The sequence below is a fragment of the Lytechinus variegatus genome, chromosome 2 (genome assembly GCF_018143015.1).
Source record: "Lytechinus variegatus isolate NC3 chromosome 2, Lvar_3.0, whole genome shotgun sequence".
Lineage (NCBI taxonomy): Eukaryota > Metazoa > Echinodermata > Echinoidea > Temnopleuroida > Toxopneustidae > Lytechinus > Lytechinus variegatus.
Window position 1 is genome coordinate 40,400,024 of NC_054741.1, and position 23,459 is coordinate 40,423,482.

Below are 23,459 nucleotides of genomic sequence, written 5' to 3' on the forward strand. Positions count from 1 at the left end.
CAAGACATTTTTACAGAGCACTTTTTAAAATCAATTTGTAAATGAAACAAAATAATGAAAGTTCAATTTCCCAGCTGAAATATGTTTTGTATATTGACTTCAAAGTTTGATATTTCAAGCTCCATATTGAGCAAGATATGCAAATACCCTAAAAGACAATAAGGCGCGAAGCGCGAGCGAAAATTTTGTATCCTAACAAATAGATTTAAAAAAAAATTATTTTCAAAGTCTTCCCCTAATTTTATTTTATTTAATCATGTTCCTCTTACGTTTGCCTTTCTTCTTTTCTCCTCTCTTTTCCCTTCCTTTTCTTTTTTCCTTTCTTTTTTTTTTCTTTTTTTTGCTCTTCCAATAGGGGGGCCCAGGCCCCTCGGGCCCCCCCCTGGATCCGCCTATGTAAGCGGTTGTAGGTATAAATCGCGCTCTAACGCTCTAAAACTGTGTTCTTTATCAAAAAGCTGTCCTTCATATTAATTTTTGCAAAAGAATATAAAGTTAATTTCAATCATTGTCTATAGTTATCCTGTTTATGATAAAAACACTTAGAAATTGGGTTAGGTTAGGGTTATCAAATTATCAGGGCAGAAAATATTTTTTTTTTTCGGATTTTGTGCGTCGAGCTGGCATGCTTATGTTTTTGATGACATTCATTGTATTCACAGCAATAATTATTAAACATTGCGCACACACCGTGCGCCGCATGAATTATGTAGATCAGGTGAATAACTCACAGCTACACATGAGCAGTTGCTCTATATATTCTATGTAATATAATATATGGAGCAACTGCCCATTTTTAATGGTCCATAATATACCCACTTTTTTCTTTTTTGGAACGAGTATGAAGTTATCTACTGATATACTGAATGTACAATAAAAGTCATTATCATGTATTTCTTGGCATTTCATTTACTTTTTTTACCATAATTATATCCCATAGCTGCTTGCATAGGCCTACGCCGTCACAAATAACAAAACAAAATCTCACTTTTTTTTCTTTTTTGGTGGGGGATGGATTTTCCATACGCATACGTACAATTTTTCAAATTATTTTTTTCTGCCATTTTCATAATAAACTTTAAATGATTTCGCCTTTGCGCTATTATTTTTTTTAAGACAAAATAACAAAATTACATCTAGTCATACCATCGTCACCAACTTCATTCTCATCTATATCACCACTACCACATCATTATCATCATCATCATCATCATTACCGCCACCATCACCACCACTATCATCTTCACCAAGATAATTTCCCGGGGGGGCCACTTCCATTCACGAGTGGATACCATGCGCGACCATGGGGTCTCGAAAAGCACCCTAAACACGTAATTTCCATATTCTGAAAATGCACCCCTTAACAAGTATTGGCGTGTGAAACCCTACCCTTAACAAGTATTGGAAACAAAACGATACTCTTGGCAAATATTCCCTGAAATGAACCCCTAAACAAGTACAGGAATGTTTTATTGTTACGGATCCTTCGGTCGTCGGCGTTACCTTATTTGGTTTAGTACGACCCCGCCTTCTATACCTCGCGCAAATCGGACTCTAAACACGAAGTGTTTGGGCAAAAACAACATCCTTTATAAAACATTTTAATTTTGTTTTATCATCCCCGCAAATTTGACCCTAAACACGTAATCTTCCTAGCAAATTAGATACCCTTTTTTCATTATTTTTGTGTTTTTGACACCCTTTTCACGTTACGTACGTAACGTGTCCTGTCGTGAAAAAGACATCCTTTTTACGTGTTTTTTTGGTCGCGCATGGTATCCACTCGTCAATGTAAGTGCCCCCCCCCCGGGGATAATTTTCATCATCATCATCATTGCCATCATTGTCTTTTTTTCTTATTTTTCTCCTTTCTGCTTTTTTTTCCTTCCTATTTTCCTCTTTAGAGGGGCACACCACCACGCCCCCTCACTGGATATCCGCCTCTAAATACGTTTTTTGTTGTATATAAGTTGGCGGATGCCTCATGAAATGAAATAAGATAAAATAAGGAAAGGGAAACTAAGAAGAAAAAGAAGGACTGAGGAGAAGAAAAAAGAAAGCCAAACAAACAAGAAAAAACAATATCAAAATTTCGTTGTAAAGTCTTCTACGTCAGTTTAATAATTATGTTTTCAATGAAATGAGAACATAAAAAATTGAAACAAGTAAGAAGGGCTATACATCGTAGCAAAGAAATAGAGGGAAGCTCCGAGACAATAAAAAGGGTGAGAAAAAAAAAGACTTTGAAATACTCACAACACGAGCATAATAGAAAAATATGGAATAAGCGAGGACAAGTAGCTGAGGGACTCCCCCTCTCTCTCTCTAGTTATTTATGTATCAAACTCGCATACACAAGAATTTCTTACTAATCAAAATATTGCGAGCAAAAAGCACGAGCTGACATTTTTTTAAATATTCAAAACTGATAGACACATTTTAAACAATTCATGAATCATAATAATTATTCATTAGCTTACCAATCGAATCATTCGATTGCGACAAATGATCTGAGAATTACTGTTTTTAGGAATTCATTAAAAGCATAGTATCTCAACATTAAAATAATTAAGGCGTGCGCAAGGTATCAGCTAATACACCGATAAAAGAATTTTGGACATTTTAAGTATTTTCGGTAATCATGAAAAAGATTGATATTTCATGAAAGCTCAAATCCCGAGGAGGAATATTTTTATTAATTGACTTTTAAAAAAAATGTTCTAAGCCCAATTTAATATTTGATTATAAGTCGATGCAGTAAAAGCTTAAAAAAAATTAAGTATTTTGTGTTCCTCTATCATAATTATCTTTCTCTTTAACCCTGGTTCTTTTTTTTTCTGGGGAGAAGCATTTTGGTTAAAAAAAGAGAGAAAAAAGATAATTGCTGGCTTGTGGACGCCCGGTATGGACGGTAGTGGTAGGGACACCCCCCCCCCCCGTAGTTACGCCAATATGGGACCAAATGATCCTACATGTCCGAGGCGAAACTTGTGCAATCAATTAAACATTATTTTTGAAAAAAATTAAAGCTTGCGCTGTTTAACTTTAATCTCTTTCAGCTAAATTTGCGATGAACGCTGCGTTATGAAATATGTAATTATCAGCATCTGGCGAAAAGAATAACCGACCGATCACCTGACGAGAACGCGTATCATGTGATCTGCATATCAGCTTCGATCGCGAGTCAGAAGGGCAACTGCCAAGAAAATCAGGAAAAAGTCATCAAAATGTAAGTTTCCCTTATTTTCTTTCAATTTTTTGTTATTTATTACAAAATAAATGTCTCATTAAAGCAAAATTTAATCAAAAGCCTCAAATTTAGCTAGTACTTTTGTTAAAATTACAATAAATTTAGATCCACATAAATCTCTAACCCAATTTTAGCACTGATGTCGCCTATGAGGTCCATACATGTAATGTTTGGACCTCATTGGTACTAGGAGTGGTCATTACCATCCTGCCTGTGGGGAATCTACAGGTAGGACTATGGTATGCCAATGCTGTACACAACACACAATCAAAAACGCTAATTTCCGTACAGTTTCAATTTATTTTTCATTAGTAACTTGGGGCAACTTTTGTATTCACCAGACTCCAGAGCAGAGCGCTCGAAAACTTGAATTTTGGGCATTTTTTTGTGTTCGCCCTCTATTAATTGGCACTCATTGACATTCAATGAACAAGGTTCACCCATGGGTTCAAAGCATCTCGCGTGCGAAGGAATATCAGTCATATGCACGCGACACACACGACGCAGTTAAACTTTGCTGGGCTTTTGCCCACATAAGATATAACTTAAAATTTTATGTATCACATTCTGCTATGACACTTACCGAATCATTTAGACCCTTCCGTGACTTCTTGAAGTTTCTTTCTGAAAATATGTATATTTTCTTGATCTTTAGTGAAGATTTCACGGAGATAGAAATCGATCAGCGTTGATATCAATTTTCTCCTGAAGAGGGCGCGCGATTTATATTCGTATCAAAGACACGACAAGGGAAAGAATAGGCACCTACACTACTTTACACGCATATCGACACAAGGCATTACGCAAAGTCCGTGAAGTGTCCAATCTTTTCATTGTATAGACTTTGGTATACCGTATATGTATTATTGACGTTCGTCAAAGCTTGTACTGCTGGTTACTTTCCAGGCACGTATATTATTTTCATTTTTTTTTATCAGTCATCTTTTTAAATTAATTGCAAATAAGTGTTATCATCACCAATAATAATCTTTAATTATGTTTTTGAAGGTATTTCATTCATTGGTGCCCATGATTAGTAAATTAATCATAAGGATTGTGCATTCAAAGAATTTAGATACAGTTATGAAATTATCGAGGAGCTGAATCAAGGTTGTGAAATTATTAGCGCCACCAACGGGCTTCCCTGTATTTCCGTGGAAGACACAAGTGAAGTCACTTTCGAGGCAGAGGTAAGCGAAATTTCCTTTTTTTAATGATTGTTATTTTATTATTATTTTCATATTTAATAAACTATTGCTACTTACCGGCAAGAGCCCCGGTGCGTAGCGAGAAGGAGTTTCGTCAAATATTACTTCAGCAATGAAACGATGTTTGCCGACTACTTCGAAATCCAGGGTCAAACATGGTCTATTGTACGAGGTTAGTACATACTAACCTCGTACAATGTGTGAGTGGAACAAGGTTATGATATAGGGCCTAACCTTGTTCTCAGTTACATCTCCATGTGTGGCAAAATAAGGGTGGCAATTTTGGCTTATTTATTTCTCTTTTTCTATGGGACAAATGCTTGATTTTCTTACACTGTCAGTAGGGTTACCAAAAGGTCGGCCGATCCACTGAGCAAAAAGCCTATGGGCTAATGAAAAGCCAATTGCAAGTGTGTAGACCATGCGCATTGCCACCCATCGTCTGTTCTCGAAGGCAAAAAAGAGCATTGAAATGCTTTTCCTCAGCAAATTAGTTCATCTTAGTTACAAATTTTAGGCCCTGTGTTTTCTACATTAAAATTGACTAATGTGGGATGAAGTGTCCTACCTTCATGCGGTATCGAAAGTGACGTTTGGAGGTTAAATCCACGAGAAATCAACAGGGTATCGCCGAGTATATTCGCTATGGAGAAAAATGCGTGCGATCGCATGCGTTATTGCAAGCTCGAGATGGCGCTCTAGAACTTGGTCTGGAAATTCATAAAAAATAAACAAAAATCCTTTGAGTAGGCTCACAAGAAAATAAAAAAAAATATACTTTATGGCTTAAACGACAGATCACGTGCCCCCACATATCATACTGACTGTTGTGTAGGAAATCCTTTTTTCATGATAAAAATATAGCAATAAATGTTTTAAAAATTATGTTTTCCACATGGAATATGTTTGAAACATCTATATTAGAAGAAAAATGTGTTTTTTTAATGAATTCAAACTAAAATGAAGTTTATACATGCCTGTACTTTTTCATACTAATCAAAAAACTAAATGGGCCGTCAATCAACGTTGGTTACCTTGGCAAGTAGGCGTGGTCTATCGTGAAGTTCGTTGGTGACTTGTAGACTTTACTCAGCCACCGAATTTAATTCATTCTTCTTCTTCGATACGTGCCGACAGACTTGCTAGTCCATATAAAGACACGGAACTAAAATACGTGGTCATGGTCTAGAGCGTACGTTTTTTTAGGTGTTTCAAAGTATGGGATCTGAAAGTGTCTATTGATCCCAACTTGATATCATCAGGCAGTTTATTCCAGTCTTTGCACGTACGAGGGAAATAAGATAATTTGAAGAAGTCAGTCCTGCAATAGTTTTGTTTGAGCTGTTGGCTATTGCTGATTGTCGATCTCCGAGACCTGGTTACAGTACAGGGGTGCTAGGGACTTTGGGATGGCCGATTGACCACACTGTATCTGCTTCATGAGGACGAGTCTCGCAGCCTCACGCCTGTGTTCAAGCAGGCCCCAGTCAAGATCTCTCACCATGTCAGAAACGCTTGAGCGTTGGCCATAATCGTTGCAGACAAACCTGGCTGCACGACGTTGCACCATTTCCAATTGGTTGATGTATTTGGTCTCGTAGGGGTCATAAACACTGGCTGCGTATTCCAGATGAGGTCTAACTAGTGCGAGGTAGGCTGTGCTCTTGATCTCTCTTGAGCAACCTCGAAGATTGCGTCTCAGCATTCCAAGCACCCGATTTGCCTTCTTGGTAATGTGATCAAACTGGAAGTCCCATCTGTACTTGTTCGTCAAGAAAACCCGAGGTATTGGTGATGTTCAACTGGAGTCAAATTCTGGTTATGAAGTATGTATGGAAAGTTCAGCGTCTTCCTTTTATTGGTCATTTTCATGATGAAACATTTCTTGGTGTTAAATTTCATCTGCCACTTCTCACCCCACAGTTCAAGCTGATGAATGTCCTTGTGTAGTTTCTCACAATCGGACGGACCTTTGATGATGTTATATACAATACAATCATCTGCGAATAGTCGAATTTCAGACTGTAGATTGTCGGTTATATCGTTGACATAGAGTAGGAACAGTAGGGGGCTGAGGACCGTCCCTTGCGGCAAGCCGGACTCCACTCGGTCCCAGTCCGAACTTGCACCATTGATGACAACCCTTTGTCTCTGTTTTGTGAGAAAATTAATGATCCAATTGAGTAATATCCCACGGATTCCAACCATGTGTAATTTTGCTGCTAACCTCTCATGGGGAACAGTGTCGAATGCTTTCAAAAAATCAAATATTGCATTTGCAATGTCCACTTGATAACCAGCATCTATAGACTTAGCCCAGTCGTGAGAGGCAAGTATCAGCTGAGAGGTGCAGGAATGATGCTTCCTAAAACCATGTTGCTTGGGTGTAAGTATGTTATGACGTTCTAGATGGCGGCTTATATGAGAGTGGACTATATGATCCAAAAGCTTGCTACACGTTGCTGTGAAGGAGACCGGTCTATAATTGGATGGTATGGCTTTGTCACCTTTCTTGAACAGTGCAGTGATGTTGGCTGAAAGCCAATCTTCTGGTAGATCCCCACTGTCTAAAGATAGTTGAAAAAGGTCACACAGTACTGGTGCTATTTCTTTAGCTGTTTCCTTGAGCATCCTTGGGCCTATCCCGTCGGGACCACATGCTTTGTTGACATTTACTGACTTTAACAGCTTAAGTACCCCATTAACAGTGATAACAACATCATCTACAGATGGAAGATCAGAAGGTGAAAGAGGAATCTGATCCATGTTTTCCTGAGTGAACACAGACCTAAAATGATCAGCAAGGACCAGCGCTTTGTCTTTATCTAGAACAAAATTGACACCTTGGTTTCTAAGGGTTGGTACACCATGGTTTTCCATATTCTTACTTCTGATATATTTCCATAAGCCCCGAGGATTTTCATGTAGATTCTCCACTATGTTCTGTATGAAACGACGATGTGCTTTCCTAAGTTCTACCTTTACTGCTTTCCTAGCGTCCCTAAATTGATTCCACGATGCAATATCACCCGTTTTCTTAGCCTTTTTATGTTTTCGATTCCTGGCCTTAATAAGACGTTTGGCCTTGTAATTGTTCCACGGTATAGTGTCCTTATTTGACGACATCTTTGATGGAACAAAGGATTCTTTCATTTCCTCTAAACTGTTCTTCAATTTAGTCCAAATTTCGTTTACCGACCTTGATTCAGTTTTGCTATGAAAATATTCTTGGGAAAAATTATTCATACCATCGCGTATTTTCATGAAGTCTGCCTTGCCATAGCAGTAAATCTTACGACGTGGCCTTGGACGTTGCTTGGGTCTGGTTTTAATAGAGCAAACAACCATATCACAATCACCAATTCCAGGGAGCACCTTGACCGCTTGTATACTGCTGGGTATCGAAGAGAACAACAGGTCCAGGATGTTAGCAGTAGTTTCAGTGGTACGAGTCGGTTCCAATACATGTTGTGTCAAGAAATGCTATGTAAAAGGTGCCTCTCACTCGAACTGGAGGTCTGAGTACCATTTCCCCAATTGATGGATTTAGCGTTAAAATCCCTGGACAAAACTAAAAGAGGTGTACCTCTAGTTTCCTGTGGTATTTTATCTAAAGAGTCCTCAAGGAATTTCCAAGCCGCTACTGGGCTATCAGGGGGGCGATAATAACATCCTACAATAAAAGTTTTACCTGACGTCAATAATATCTGAGTCCAGATTATCTCGGCTTCCGTGTCAAGATCGGGTCGAGGTAAGCTAGCGAATATATCAGAGACTGCAACTGCTACCCCACCACCAAAATAATTCCTATCTTTCCTATAAACATTGTAATTACTAGGAAACAGTTCAGAAGAAGATATGAAATCTGTTTCTGTTTATGGTAACTCCCGCAGGAACTCAGCAGGACAGCATTTTTTGCTGGTAAACGCCAGGCTGGTATATAACCAATTACTTAGGAAACATTTTACGTCTAGGTTAATCAGTCATAGTGGCTGACGTAATAGACGACAGATATCACTCTTGGGCCTTTTTATCAAAGTGGAGACAATGGCAGAGTTGGGATTCGAACTCACAACCTTGCGATTATGAGTCCAATGCTCTAACCACTGGACCACACGACCCAGCTCTTGTGATGTGCAGCCAAAAATTTAAGCAAGAGCGAGGCAGAGCAGTGACACAATAATAAAAACTTCACAGGTTGAACACGGCAAGACAATTATTAAAATCCTATTTCAAATACATGTACGAGTTAAAAAGATAAAAACAGTCTCCACAATCAGTAGATCTTGTGACTTTAAAGGCAGCTATGTCAACAAGATGATGGCGAGAAGATGGCATGTAATCGAAGTTGGAAAAGATCCAAAACTCTAAGTCTTAAGCTGCTCTCTTCATGTTATGCCAAGGGCATAGGTTTTAATTAAAAATCCATAAAAAAAAAGAGTGAGTCACGTCGAAACAAAATGGCGTCGAAAAGCACCGGAAACAAAGTTGTAAGCGGAGCCGGTACCAACGGGAGCTCTCGTTCGCGATCCCCGGAACTCCAGCGTAGGCAGCGTCGGTGCGAGTTGATGTAAATCCAGTTATTCCACGTCTAACCGGCAGGATGCACAATCCATTTAAATCCTGTTTTTGCAGATCTATAATTTCTTCCAAAACTATACAAGTTGAAATATATCAACTACGAAGTTCGACGGTACAAATTTTGTTTTATTTACAGCTTGATAAAACATTAAATAAAACAGATTTTTTTCAGTAAAAAGGAGCATTAAAAAAAACATGACCGCTCTAGACCACGACGCGCGTTTTCGTCCATTCTCCGCGCACGTTCAACTGCAACTTGTGCACTTATCATCACTGCTAGTGTTTGCCGCACTGAGGACAGATGAAACAATTCAGATAGAGTTGTGCGTGAACAATGAGTGAAACAGCGCGATCGTTTCATGCAGGGTTGGGCGGTAAATACCGGTAGCGGTAAGTACCGGTGGTAAATACCGGTAAATACCGGTAAATATGTAAAAAACAGGAAATATGATTTATAATTCTTTTTTTTCAACAATTTTAGTTGTTTTTTCAATTCAATTCAATTTCAATTCAATTCTTTTATTTCATTTCCATTCAAAACATAATACAAAGTAATATAAAACAATATAAATCAAATACAATTTTACAGAAGGGCATTCTTACTTCGTAAAAAAAAAAACACAGTATAATATAGAGCATAAATGGATATGGAAATGAGGGGGATCCACTAAAGGTTTTTAAGGGATCCACTAAGGTTTTTAACCTCAGCAAATGAAAATAGTGTTCTGAAATAATTAGAATCACATAACTCATAGTAGAAACATACAAACAGATAAAATCCATACTGCATACATGTACATACCCAAACACACATGTAGGATCCACTCATTCAATGAACAAGGTTATGATATAACCTTGTTCTCAGTTATATCTCCATGTGTGGCAAAATAAGGGTGGCAATTTTGGCTTATTTTCTCTTTTTTATGGGACAAATGCTTGATTTTTTTCACACTATCAGTTTCCAATACAGCTGTTCATCATATAACTTGGCTCATATGTAAATTTGATTCTTTGAATTATTTTTTCTTAATTGAAAAATAATTTTTTTTGCCATATTACTTTCCACCAATAGAGGGCGTACACAAAATATGCCAAAAGTTCAAGTTTTTGAGCGCTCTGGTGAATACAAAAATTATTCCCAAGTTACTAATGAAAAATAAATTGCAACCATATGGAAATTAGTAATTTTGGTCACAAAAGTGATATATTAATGATTTTTAAAAAGTGTGTGCTATGTACAGCATTGGCATACCATAGTCCTACCTATAGATTCCCCACAGGCAGGATGGTTGCAGTGAACAAGTGATAGGATCTAAGTCCAGCATTGGCATACCATAGTCCTACCTGTATATTCCCCGCAGACAAGATGGTTGCAGTGAACAAGTGATAGGATCTAAGTCCACACATACGTACACAAACTCAAATTATGTTCCTGGAAATTGAATAATCGTATTAAAACATAAACAAATATTTCTCCCTGGGTTTAACTTTTTACATGCCATTGCAATATCTCATTACAATATGATTTTTGTTTTAAAGTGTGAAATAAAGCTCAGTATTATACTGTATGTAAGGAGTAATAGTGTGTACATGTATCAGTGTGTAATAGTCTAATGGTTGCTGGTTTTTAATTTTGATATTGCTTTAAGAAAAAGATCTTATTGTAGCCTAAATAATTACCCAACTCGGATTATGCAATTTTTAATGTTGCAATTCTTTTAATGTAACTTTTACAAGAAGTTTAACAAACAAAGCAAAATTAAAAAGCATAACTTATACAACACAAAAGTGGAAATAGGTGTTAAAAGTTGTTTCCTTTAATAAATACAATAACAACATAATTGACATACTTAAGCTACTGAATGTTTCATGGGAAATGTAAAATAAATAACTTGTACAGTTTGTCATATTCATATTGATTGAAAGCTCTTGTAAACAAATCAATCTTGGAGCATGCTCTATTGTTTCCCTTTACAATAGCTTCTCTTTTTAATCAATCATAGTGAGATCAACAAAATTTCAAAAGAACGTCTGGTGCACATTGAGACAAGGATATCCTCCATAAACATGTATGACTAATAAGGATATAGCAGAGTATAGTGACATCAATGAGGATGACAGAGAAATTGAAGATATGACAATGAAAATGGGGTCCTTAATGTTTATTATAATATTTATGTATTTCATTGTCATTTGGGGGAATTTACACCTTTTTCTAAAGGTGGGGCCCAAAAAAATCCCATACTTAAAGTGGCTATTAAGTTGAATAACATTGAGTCTACACAATTTTTCACACATTGCAACTGTGACTCTCTGACGAAAAGATAAAAAATGCCCCCCTCCCCGGAAAATGAGCTTTACCAATCTCTCCCCCTAAAATGAGATATACAGTGAATGTAGTTACCTGAGTTCTATTTGAAATTGACAATAAATATGTTTTCTCCAAAAAAGGAAAACAAATGACAGATTTAACTGATCTGAATAGAGTCAATAACTAGGCAAAAAACTTACGAACATCATATCTAAATTAGATGTATATTTTGGATCTTTTTAGAATTTTATTGTATTTTTTCCAGCATTTCATGATAACAGACATAGATAACACCCAAACACAAACATAAACAAACAAACAAACACACACTCACTCACTCACACAAATGGTACACACCAGAGCAACCATACTCACCACCTTTGTTTTTATGTTAAAAATTTGACAATCCCTATAGAAAAGTGAGTGGAAAATTATATTTCTCGGTATTTCCCGGTGAAAAGTGGTAAATACCGGAAAAAAGCGGTAAATACCGCTTATTTCCCAACATCCGGGAAATAAGCCTCCGAAGCGGGAAATATGCCAACCCTGGTTTCATGATCAATGAAATAGTGTGCCTGTCGAGATAAAATTCATCTGCCATGTTATTTTCTTTCATGTTTTATGCAACTTCAATTGATTTGTTATATTATCTTCTTTGATATTTTCCTGTATATGCATGGATGAATTTTATTTGAAGTGAATGAATTATGCTGGTGTCCTTGCCATTGAGGACATATGAAGATGAAACAATACTGATAGAGTTGTGCGTATACAAAGAGTGAAACAGCGCGACTGTTTTATGATCGAATGAACAGTGTGCCTGTCGAGATAGAATTTATCTGTCATGTTATTTTCTCTGATGTTTTATACAACTGCAATTAATTTTTTATATTATTTTCTGTGATATTTTCCTGTTTATGTATGAATTTTATTTAAAGTGAATTAATGATATAAAGATTAATCGAAAACAATGCAAATAATTATCGGCTTCATTGTATTCGTGATGAACAAGTTAAGGTATCAAAAATGATGCTTATTTTTTTTTATTTGAATGACTTTGAGTTAATTGGAATTGAAAAGGACGTTTAGTGTTTCCTATTCAGTGCATTTTTTTCTTTTTTTTCATTTCACATTCTCGGGATGCGAACCTCCACTATTAATAAACAAAAATATTTAAAAAATAAAGACTCGCACGTGCAACAGTGATTTGTTGATTTTTTTGTTTCATTTACTGGGAGGTACGACAGACAAATACCCAGTGTAGATCAAAATTTTGCTAATGGGGGGGGGCTACAATTTTTCTCCCCGATAGGCGCCGTTAAAAACCGATTTTTTTTCTTTAACAAAACAGCACGATCTAACCTTTCTTTTTATTTTTCGCACCGCCAGTAGGAGGGGGTGCCACCGCCCATAATTGGGTCCGGCACCTGGATCTGCCTATGGAATGGATGAGGAATAAGGAAAGGGGAGAAAAATAAAGGTGCCCCCTCCCGTAATATATCAAATATTTGTTAGTGGATTTTGTCGTTCATTCTCAAGTGCCTTATTTTTCAACTTTTCCCAGGAATTTTGTGTATGGAATGATTTTTTTCCTAGCAAAATTTCACCTATTAAAGGGGGGGGGGGTCTAGTACACTAGGTCTTGTTTATTTTTTGTATTGAATGCCCCCACTTTGGAAAATCCTGGATCAGCCCCTGTCAAGGTGTATAGATGAAACTAAACTTGAATAGGGCTCCACATTAATGATTTTCAAAATTTAGCCATTTCCTATTTTCCCCGTTTAACATGCACTGTGAGGTGAATAATTCAAATGCTTTCACCGTCGCTACCAAAGAAGGATCCAGGGGGCCCGGTCACCCCCCCCCCCCTGTTTGTAGATTAAAGACCAAAAATGGAGAAGGGAAGAAGAAACAGAAGGAAAAGAGAGGGAAAAAGGAAGAGGGGAAAGGGAGGGAGAAAAGTGAATAAAATTAGGGAGGGGAGACTTTGATGATTTAAAAAAAACATATGCAAAACTGAAATTTTCGCTCGCGCCTCGCACTCGCATTGCTCATTTTCGATGAGTACATATTGCTCAATAGCTGATATATATCAGCTTGACATTTCAAGCTTTGCAGTCAAAATACAAAACATACTCTACGGTCAGCTAGGACATTGAACTTTCATTATTCTTTTTGATTTATACCTCGGTCACATTTGCTCTACGGCGGCCGTGCGGAGAGTTGAAACAGCCATTTCATTCTTTTTTATTGAAACCACCAATATTTAGCTGACACACAAAAAAAATATTTAATACAACTGTTTTCTACTCGCCTTAGAAAAAATGTGACCGAGGTATCGCGAGTCAATAAAAAAGTGCTTTGTAAAATATTTGTTTTATGATCTGAGTATCAACATTTTTAGCTCACGCTGTGCCCTAGCGTTATTTCATTTGTGAACTACCTATACTCTTCGTGAAGGCCCTATTCCATAAATTTCTCAAAATATAACTTTTAAGGTCTGATTGTAAAATATTATCAGCTAGCATTGAGCGCACATGCTCGAATTGGTGAGTCGTTAGGCATTAATAGATCATATATTAATTTTAATGGTTAAATTGTCCATTTTGTTTCATCTCGCGCTTAGCAAGAAGAATAGGAAAAATATTCATCACTTTCATGTCCGGTCCTTTGTCAAATCTATCAGCTCTTTATTAAGTGCGATCCAAATCCACCTCACAAAGTACTTGATCTGAAATCTATCCTTTTTTCAGGTCGGAATGTCAAATATTTTAAGGTCACGCTTCGTGCTCGCTTTGATTTTCATGTTAAAATATATATTCAGAATGCCTAGATTGTAGGCCTAAATCGGAAACACGCGCGCGCATGTTTATCCAGATACTCAACTTGTTAGTATTTCAATCATTATCCAGTTTCAGAAAAACAAAATTATGTTAGCGCTTTGTGCTTGCATTTTTAATGTAGGAGGAACCCTATTACTCATCCTTTTCATTATAAAACAAAACATGAATAGAGTGTCCCATTTTTGTCTCACCTGCGAAGCAGAGTGAGACTATAGGCGCCGCTTTTCCGACGGCGGCGGCGACGGCGGCTGTGTCAACATCAAATCTTAACCTGAGGTTAAGTTTTTGAAATGACATCATAACTTAGAAAGTATATGGACCTAGTTCATGAAACTTGGCCATAAGGTTAATCAAGTATTACTGAACATCCTATTAAAGTTTCATGTCACATGACCAAGGTCAAAGGTCATTTAGGGTCAATGAACTTAGACCATGTTGGAGGAATCAACATTGAAATCTTAACCTGTGGTTAAGTTTTTGAAATGTCATCATAACTTAGAAAATATATGGACCTAGTTCATGAAACTTGGACATAAGGTTAATCAAATATCACTGAACATCCTGCATGAGTTTCACATCACATGACCAAGGTCAAAGGTCATTTAGGGTCAATGAACTTTGGCCGAATTGGGGATATCTGTTGAATTCCCATCATAACTTTGAAAGTTTATGGATCTGATTCATGAAACTTGGACATAATAGTAATCAAGCATCACTGAATATTTTGTGCAAGTTTCAGGTCTCATGATTAAGGTCAAAGGTCATTTAGGGTCAATGAACTTTGGCCGAATCGGGGGTATCTGTTGAATTACCATCATAACTTTGAAAGTTTATTAGTCTAGTTCATTAAACTTGGACATATGAGTAATCAAATATCACTGAACATCCTGTGCGCATTTCAGGTCACATGACCAAGGTCAAAGGTCAATGAACTTTGGCCGAATTGGGTGTATCTGTAGAATTACCATCAAAACTTTGAAAGTTTATGGATCTGATTCATGAAACTTGTACATAAGAGTAGTCAAGTATCACTGAACATCCTGTTTGAGTTTCAGGTCACATGATCAAGGTCAAAGGTCATGTAAGGTCAATGAACTTTGGCCATGTTGGGGTTTTTGTTGAATAACCATCATATCTCTGTAAGTTTATTGGTATAGTTCATAAAAAGTGGACATAAGAGTAACCATGTATCACTGAACATCTTGTGCGAGTTAGAGTAGTATTCAAAGTCAGCACTGCTGCTATATTGAACCGCGTGATGCAGGTGAGACGGCCAGAGGCATTCCACTTGTTTAGGTCTAAATCTCGATTTTTTTTTAGGGTCAATGAACCTAGACCATGTTGGGGGAATCAACATCAAAATCTTAACCTAAGGTTAAAATGTCATCATAACTTAGAAAATATATAGACCTAGTTCATGAAACTTGGACATAAGGTTAATCAAGTATTACTGAACATCCTTCTTGAGTTTCACGTCACATGACCACGGTCAAACGTCATTTAGGGTCAATGAACTTTGCCCTAATTGGGGGTATCTAGTGAATTATCATCATAACCTTGAAAGTTTACGGATCTGATTCATGAAACTTGGACATAAAAGTAATCAAGTATTACTAAACATCCTGTGCAAGTTTTGATCAAGGTCAAAGGTCATGTAAGGTCAATGAACTGTGGCCAAGTTGGGGGTATTTGTTGACTTTAATCATAACTTTGAAAGTTTATTGGTCTAGTTCATAAAACGTGGACATAGGAGTAATCGAGTATCACTGAACATCCTGTGCGAAATTCAGTTCACATGACTAAGGTCAAAGGTCAATGAACTTTGGCCATGTTGGGGGGTATCTGTTGAATTACCATCATAATTTTGAAAGGTTATGGATCTGATTTATGAAACATGGACATAAGACTAATCAAGTATCTTTGAACATTTCATGTGAGTTTCCGGTCACATGACCAAAGTCAAAGGTTATATAAGGTCATTGAATTTTGGCCATTTTAGAGGTAATTATTAGATTGCTGTCAAAACTTTTAAAGTTTATAGTTATAGTGTATAAAATGTGGCTATAGGGATAATCAAGTTTCACTGACAAGTTTTAGGTCACATGATCAAGGTCAAATGTCAATGAACGTAGTATTGTATCATTAAATGAATGGTGTTTTTTTGTGAATAATTATTTGATAGTACATGTACATGTAGTTTTCAAAGTCAGCACTGCTGCTACATCGAATTGTGTGATGCAGGTGAGACCGCCAGAGGCATTCCACTTGTCATGATAAAAGATGTATTTAGAATGCCTAGATTCTAGGATTAAATCTGAAACATGTGCGTGCTTTGTGCTGGCATTATTAATATATTCCTCATCCTTTTCGTAATGTCCAGTTTTTAGGTCTAAATCTTGAATTTTTCTGCTCGCATCAAGTGGCTGTAAAGAAAAAGTGCCTTAAATATCACATAGCAGTAATAATTTGTTTTGCTTCAATGGGGGCAAAATATGGCATATTTTCCAATAAATAGGTAAAATATGGAAAAGGGGTGGGTGACTTTTGTCAACCCACTAGTGGGTAGGCTTCGATATGCCAGCACTTCGTTATAATTATGTAACCTAGAGAGGAAAGGCTTCTCTTATGTCTCTGAGTGGTTTAAGACAATAAAAGCGGATTGCATGCAATTTTTTTTTTCAAAAACATGTATATTTGGGTATAATTTCTCACATTTTTCCAAAAATATTAACCGGACTGTCCAGAACTCGATTGCAATCAATTTCTACTATATAAATCATTGTGAAATGCGTATTTATTTAATATTTTCATTTTGTCTGTACAAAAATATGAAAATAATTGATTTTTATGAAAAATTCAAGATGGCCAATAAAAATGAGCTCCTCTGGGCCGCGAACAAGATATATGACCTGGCAACAACACATTTTCGTGACCACTGATATCATGCTAATAAGATGGGACCATCAAACCTTCTGTACCCGATCAGCTGAATAAACTCTCCCAGTCCCCCCCCTCCCCCCTCTATATGTCACGTAACTCCATGCAATTAGTAAAAGATCGGAAATTGTTCGAACTGAAAATAGTAGTTGACCATAACAACACTCAGAAAGCAAAACTTGAAAAAATTGACCTTGCTTTCCTGCGCGATGAAAATTATGATGTAAACACACCCTAATACTGACCACGTAGTGTTTCCCTATTTTTGTTCTGCCATACAAGACTAAGTTAAACTGTACACATATCTCAGTCTGAACAGTACACTATCCTACACTGACATTCCATAGACTTTCTGACCATGAGCTTATACTGAGACTGAACTAATTTTATTCCACAACAAACTATGTTGACTCAAATGGAAACACTGTCCAGCGACTACCTGCTTGCCTAGGTCGACCACCCTTCTCATAAACCTGTCTACTCAACATAAGACTCAGAGATGGAAGGGGGAGGGGGTTGAGAATGTTCTGGAATTAAATGTTGATCATTCTGGAAATGTATAGACATAGAAATGTATAGACTTTGCATACAGCTCTGGTTGACTGCCTAAGTCACATCTAACATTTGATTCATGATATATTGAGCTCTGCCGCAAAGCAGCAGAGCCAGGCACATGGCAAAATCAAGAATCACGGGGCTAACCCTTGTTAAATAGTAATAACTTTTGTCTTGCCTGCAAATTTTTTTTTTAAATTTTGATTTTCCACTCCCTCGATTCTTCAGATATTTACACATTCACTACAATTTAACTATGATTGTAAGTTATTCCCCCATAAAAACCCCCAAACATCCACATCCAGTCTATTCACAATAGGGAAATAAGGTTTGTAATGAGTGCACGGGTGAGAAACAAATTTTTTTGTTTATATTGTATATGATGCAATCCTTTCAGTATTGATTGTGAACAGGGGTCAGTAAATTTACGAATGGTCTGTTTTCTTCCTTTTAACGTAATCTTGTGGGTAAAGACTGATATTGTAAAAACTCATAGCGTGTTCATGTACGATGATCATGTACTGCAAAATAATGTCGGGTGTTTTGCAGATAAATATACACATTTTCTTTGTGATGTAGATGAAACAGGCCTGAGATGAAAGATGTTTTTGCATTTTTGGGGAAATTTTAAGTATTAACAGAGCTCTGCATATAATGCAGCATTCTGACTAACCATGTATGTTCATTTTGCCATAATACTGCTGTATTATGGAGTTTAGGACTTTAGAAAATGTTTATTGATGTGTAATATTACTGTAATATTGTGGTATTAGCATGAGAACAGGCCAGATACATTTAAAGAGAAATACCAGTAGTTGCAGTAAACACTGATTCCATGAGAAAGTCTGTAAAACCCGGCTTAATTGTCAGTATATCATGGAGGATCTAGATCTGGTACAGTGAGCTTTGTGAAATATTGAAATCTACGCTAAAAAATGTTCACGCTGAAGATCACCAACACAGATAGGCACACGTGGGACAGTGTATTATTATTGTTGGAATAAAGACCCGACGGAAGTGACAGAATCCGCGCTTATTTTGCTTATTTCTCAGCAATTACATAATTTCTTCCAGAATCCTTTGGCACATATTTTTTATTCATACAAACAGACACTTGGGTGGTATTATATTAGATTCTGTAAAAAGTCATTTTGAGATCATTACCAATACTGGAATTTATCTTTAAAAATGTATATGAATACTTTTGACTTCTTGATGTAATGTATGCATCTTTTGGTTCCAAATCTTTTCTTGAAGGTTACATTATAGTAATTTTATGAATAGATTCTTAAGTGGCACCCTGACTGAAAGTGAAATACATATACATAATTTACAGTACAATCAGGTGAAAAGAAAATGATTGTTTAGATTTACAAGGAAAAGAGTAAAAAAATTTTTTTGTCATTTCCAGGGCTGCCAAGTCTCCTTGATTGTCAGAGAGATTTCTGAATATTGACTGATTTTCAAGTGAAAAACTGCAGATTTTAACACCATCCTGATTCATACATTTTATTGTGTGTAAAAGAGAAAGAACCCCCTCTTCCACAGTAAATTATCCCTGAAGGTTGAATATTGAAGTTTGCAGCACAATTATTCATATTATCATGTACATATATTTCATATCTCCTGTGCACTTTATTTGTTTGACCAGTTGGCATGTTCGAACCAGAGATAATATTGCAAGAGTCAAGAGGGATGAAGCTCGAGCAGCAGAGGAAGAGAGAGAGAAAGAAGCCAGGATTGCTTTGGCTGTAAGTAATCTATGGATTAAATCACTACATACTTGTGCTTATCTAATATGAGCTAGAATGTTCTTAAATCCTACAGTTTACATGTAGGTCAGTTTGTTTATTATCTCACCTGAACGAATTCCAGCAAAGTCCTAGGCCCGAATTCACAAAGGTTTTTAAAACCATCAATTGAACCCATTGGTTATGCAGATTTCCTATTTATAAATTACGCTAATTTACAGAGTATATTAAACAATGTCCAATGCTGATGGACACTTTTGTTACAGTGCGCTTAATTGACGCCTGTTACTGTGGTTATCCACACATTTTTAATCATGAGTTCACTGTTTTGAATTAATGAGTCCTTTCTTCAAACAGTGGACTCATGAATAAAATAGTGTTTTTAACCATGGCAGCAGGCGGCGGTTTGACCTACTGTGACAAAAGCTTGCATCGGCATTGCACATTTTTTAATGTACGTGGTAAACAAGCGTAATTTATACAGGAAATTTGCATGAACCATGGGTTCAACTGATGGTTTTAATTAAACCACCTTGTGAATTCGGGCCATAGTGATCAATAATCCAGCTGGTCTGTTTAGTGTAAGTTTGTTGGTCCGTTCCAAAAAATGTTAGTTTATCTTCAACTTGCTCTCATAACTTTATTTCTGCATCAATTATATTCATACTTGGTACATATGATCCTTGGGTAAATGGGTAATACCACATGTGTGTCCATGATTATGATGAGGTCAAAGTTATTCAGGGGTTGAAAGGTCAAATGATATGAGGTCATGTCCATCCGTTTTTTTTTAAGTTTCTGTTTAACTTGCTCTCATTTCTTCTTTCTGCATCAATTTTGATCACAATTGGGTCAAAGGATCCTTGGGTATTATGTGTGTTGTTGAGGATGATGGGGTCAAAGGTCATCTAATGTTCAAAAGATAAAGTTTGTGTTGAACTTGCTCTTATGTCTTTATTTCAGCATCAATTGTGTTTACACTTGGTACAAATGATCCTTTGGTACTACATATGTATTTTCAAGGATAATGCGCCAAAGGTCATCTAGGGGCCAAAAAGTCAAGTTTTGTTCAACTTACTCTCATTTCTTTATTTCCGTATCAATTGTGTGATCCTTGGGTATTATCACATGCATGTTCATGAGAATGATAAACTCAAAGGTCATCTAGGGGTAAAAAATCATATTGCCATTTTAATTGATTTAGAAATCAGGTGAGACTCATGGTTTGTGAACCACCTTACTTATGTTTCTTTTATATTTTCCATTACAATCATTACATGCCAATAAAATGCCAAGAAAGTTTAATGTGAAATATTACCAAAAAAAAGGTTAAGAGACCTACAAAAGTAGTGCTTGTGGAATGAGGTCTCCCTTGTTGTTACACACAAAGTACTGTACATGTACATTGTAAGGCATGTAGTGAATATTTTTTAGGCTGTAATAGCAGTATATTGCCAATTCGTCCTCTCATCACATGGTCTAATGCCATTCCGTTCATCAACATTTCGTGTAACAACCATTTGGTCCAGTCATCATTTCATCTAATCACCACCGCCTGGATGCATTTTTTTCGCTAACAGAGCACTAAATGGAGGCCTATGGACTGGTTATCGATAAACTCACAGAAGCTTAGCCGAATTCCTAATAATCTAACAATAAAAGGCCCAGCAGAAGCTAACAGTGGCGCTAATGTTAATACAATAAATTGCTATCTCCTAACAGTGCCAAGGGCACCAATAGTGACGATGTTAGTGAATAATTTCTCCCTTTAAAACTTGTCTCCCTTTCCTATACCAACTAATTTAAAATAGGCCTCGACCGAATTAAAGGGGTATTCCGGACCCACACAACAATATATGAATAAATTGATTAAAATTAGATGAGCAAATTGCTGAAAATTTCATCAAAATCTGAAACAAATACCAAAATTCTTGAATATCAAAAATTTTAAAATGTATTTTGCAAATGATATTACTGAGCAGCATGTGGCCATGAATATGCAATAAATCAGGGGTACTCATACTTTTTCTTTCAAGGGCCAGATGAGACTCCAAGTAAACCTGAAAGGGCCAGGGTGAAGATACTTAGAAAAAAAAATGTGCGCGAAGTGCATAGACCCTTGTGGTCAGGGTCCTAGTTGCTCTGTTGTGCAATCTGGCCCTTATTTTTGGAGCATTTGATCCAACAAGTTTATAATTTTCCTATGGAATGCCAGCAAAATCAGAAAAGATTTCAAAAATACAGTGAGAGTCAATATTAATAACAAAATTGTAGTACTTTATTAAAAAGAAATCTAGATCAAATACCTATACATACAGGTCTGGTATTGGGAGACAGATAATGTCTTGACGTATCAATATTTTTGTAGTCAAGTAGATTGAATAATAGAGCATGTCTGTTATAGTCTCTAATAAGGGTGTCAGTCTCCTAATCACTTTCAATAGAAAAAGTGACACTGTCTGTCAGCAGCAAGTTGTTTTGAACCTTGGTACAAAAGGTGTAATTGCAGACGAAGGCACTGGTGCAAATGTTCACTGGTCAAGCAGGAGCCGTGGAAGCGTGCAAAAACGTAAAAATGGCCATACCATTGTGATTTTTTGCATGGCCAGCCCCAAGCTACCCACTTTGAAAACCATTCCGCGGCCCCTGTCAAGGTACTTCTTTAAAATGTTAATTGTGGAAAATGCTTTTTCGCACCTGTAAGTAGATCCAAACATGGTGAGAACAGCGCTGGTCATCTAATAAGAAAGTAGATCGAACAGACAGAAAAGATTCCACTAAACTTAGTTTAAATGTCAAATAAAAAGTCAGCAGAATCTCGGGGGGGGGGGGGGCGGATTGAGAAGCCCTGCACTAAATGGAATGATTATGCTGTAGAGCCTTATTTCCATAGGTCAGAGAACTTTCATGTACAGGTTAGATTCATTTCAGTATTATATAGGTCAGAGAACTTTCTATAAACAAGTTGGAATGTTAAATGCAATTCAATTCATCTGCTCAGTCTTTGTAAATTTCACTTCTTTGTTTAGCTAGACATGGAGTTGACCTGGATTACGCTTCAATTCATTGATTCTCTGTATGTTTGGTTACACACATTGATACACTATACACACTTCTTGCTGATTGGCTATTGATTTCTTTTATGTTCATGCACTACTTCCTGATAAGTTATCTGATTTATCCTATGTTTCACGTATTATAGATAGAGTGTGTCCACCCAGAGGACACACTACCTTTTGATTGGTTGATGTTTATGTTAATTGGATGACTATAGTTTTGGAAAGAAGGCAGAAATAAAGTGGGCCATGTGCTCTCGGGTAGTTCCACCCTAGCCTTGAATAGAAACTTCTCTGTGTAATTTATGACACTAGTTAACACCTGTGTAGTGAACCCTAACTCTAACTCCAGTAGCCACCCTACATCTGGTAGCAGCGGTGTTCTACAGTGTTCTACAGTGTTTTCTTGCTGGTCATTTATGATTTTCTCCCTTCATCGTGGTTATTTTGGATGTTTTAGTAGCTGCCTCCCTTCATCACTTTGGATACTTTGTGGAATCACTCTACTTCGTTCATCATTGGACACTTGGATACTCCATGACTGTGTACTTCATTGGATACTTACAGTGATTAGTAGATTTACTCCATCATCATTGTGAAAACTTATTGGATCTCTCTACTCTGGAATATTTTATTTTCTGCAGAGATAGGATTTTGTCTTCACACTGATTGTCATCTACTCTGGTGAGACTTACTTTTATTTACGCCTATATTCTTCCTCGCTGTTACTATTTCATGATGTTTCACCTGGAGCTCCCTGAAGTTTTTACAGGAGAACGTGAAGCTGATTTTCAACAGTGGGTAAAGAGATTTGAAGTCGCTTTAGATGCGTCGGGGTCGACTTATGGCCTGAAGAAGGTGTTTCTTCCAACCCGTTTATGTGGTGCAGCATTCTCATTATGGGATGGTATGCCCACAGATGTGAAAAATAACTATGATGCAGCAAAATCAAGACTCTCAATAAAGG

At 36.8% G+C, this 23,459-nt stretch overlaps 1 protein-coding gene across 1 annotated transcript in view; it reads left to right on the forward strand.

Annotated features, from left to right (window-relative positions):
• The window catches only part of LOC121406806 (leukocyte receptor cluster member 1-like), a 41,662-nt gene that overhangs the window by 6,473 nt on the left and 11,730 nt on the right, over window positions 1-23,459 (forward strand). The window contains exon 3 of the mRNA XM_041597675.1: window positions 19,337-19,436. Within this exon, the coding sequence (XP_041453609.1) occupies window positions 19,337-19,436 (100 nt within the window). The remainder of the gene's footprint in view (window positions 1-19,336; window positions 19,437-23,459) is intronic.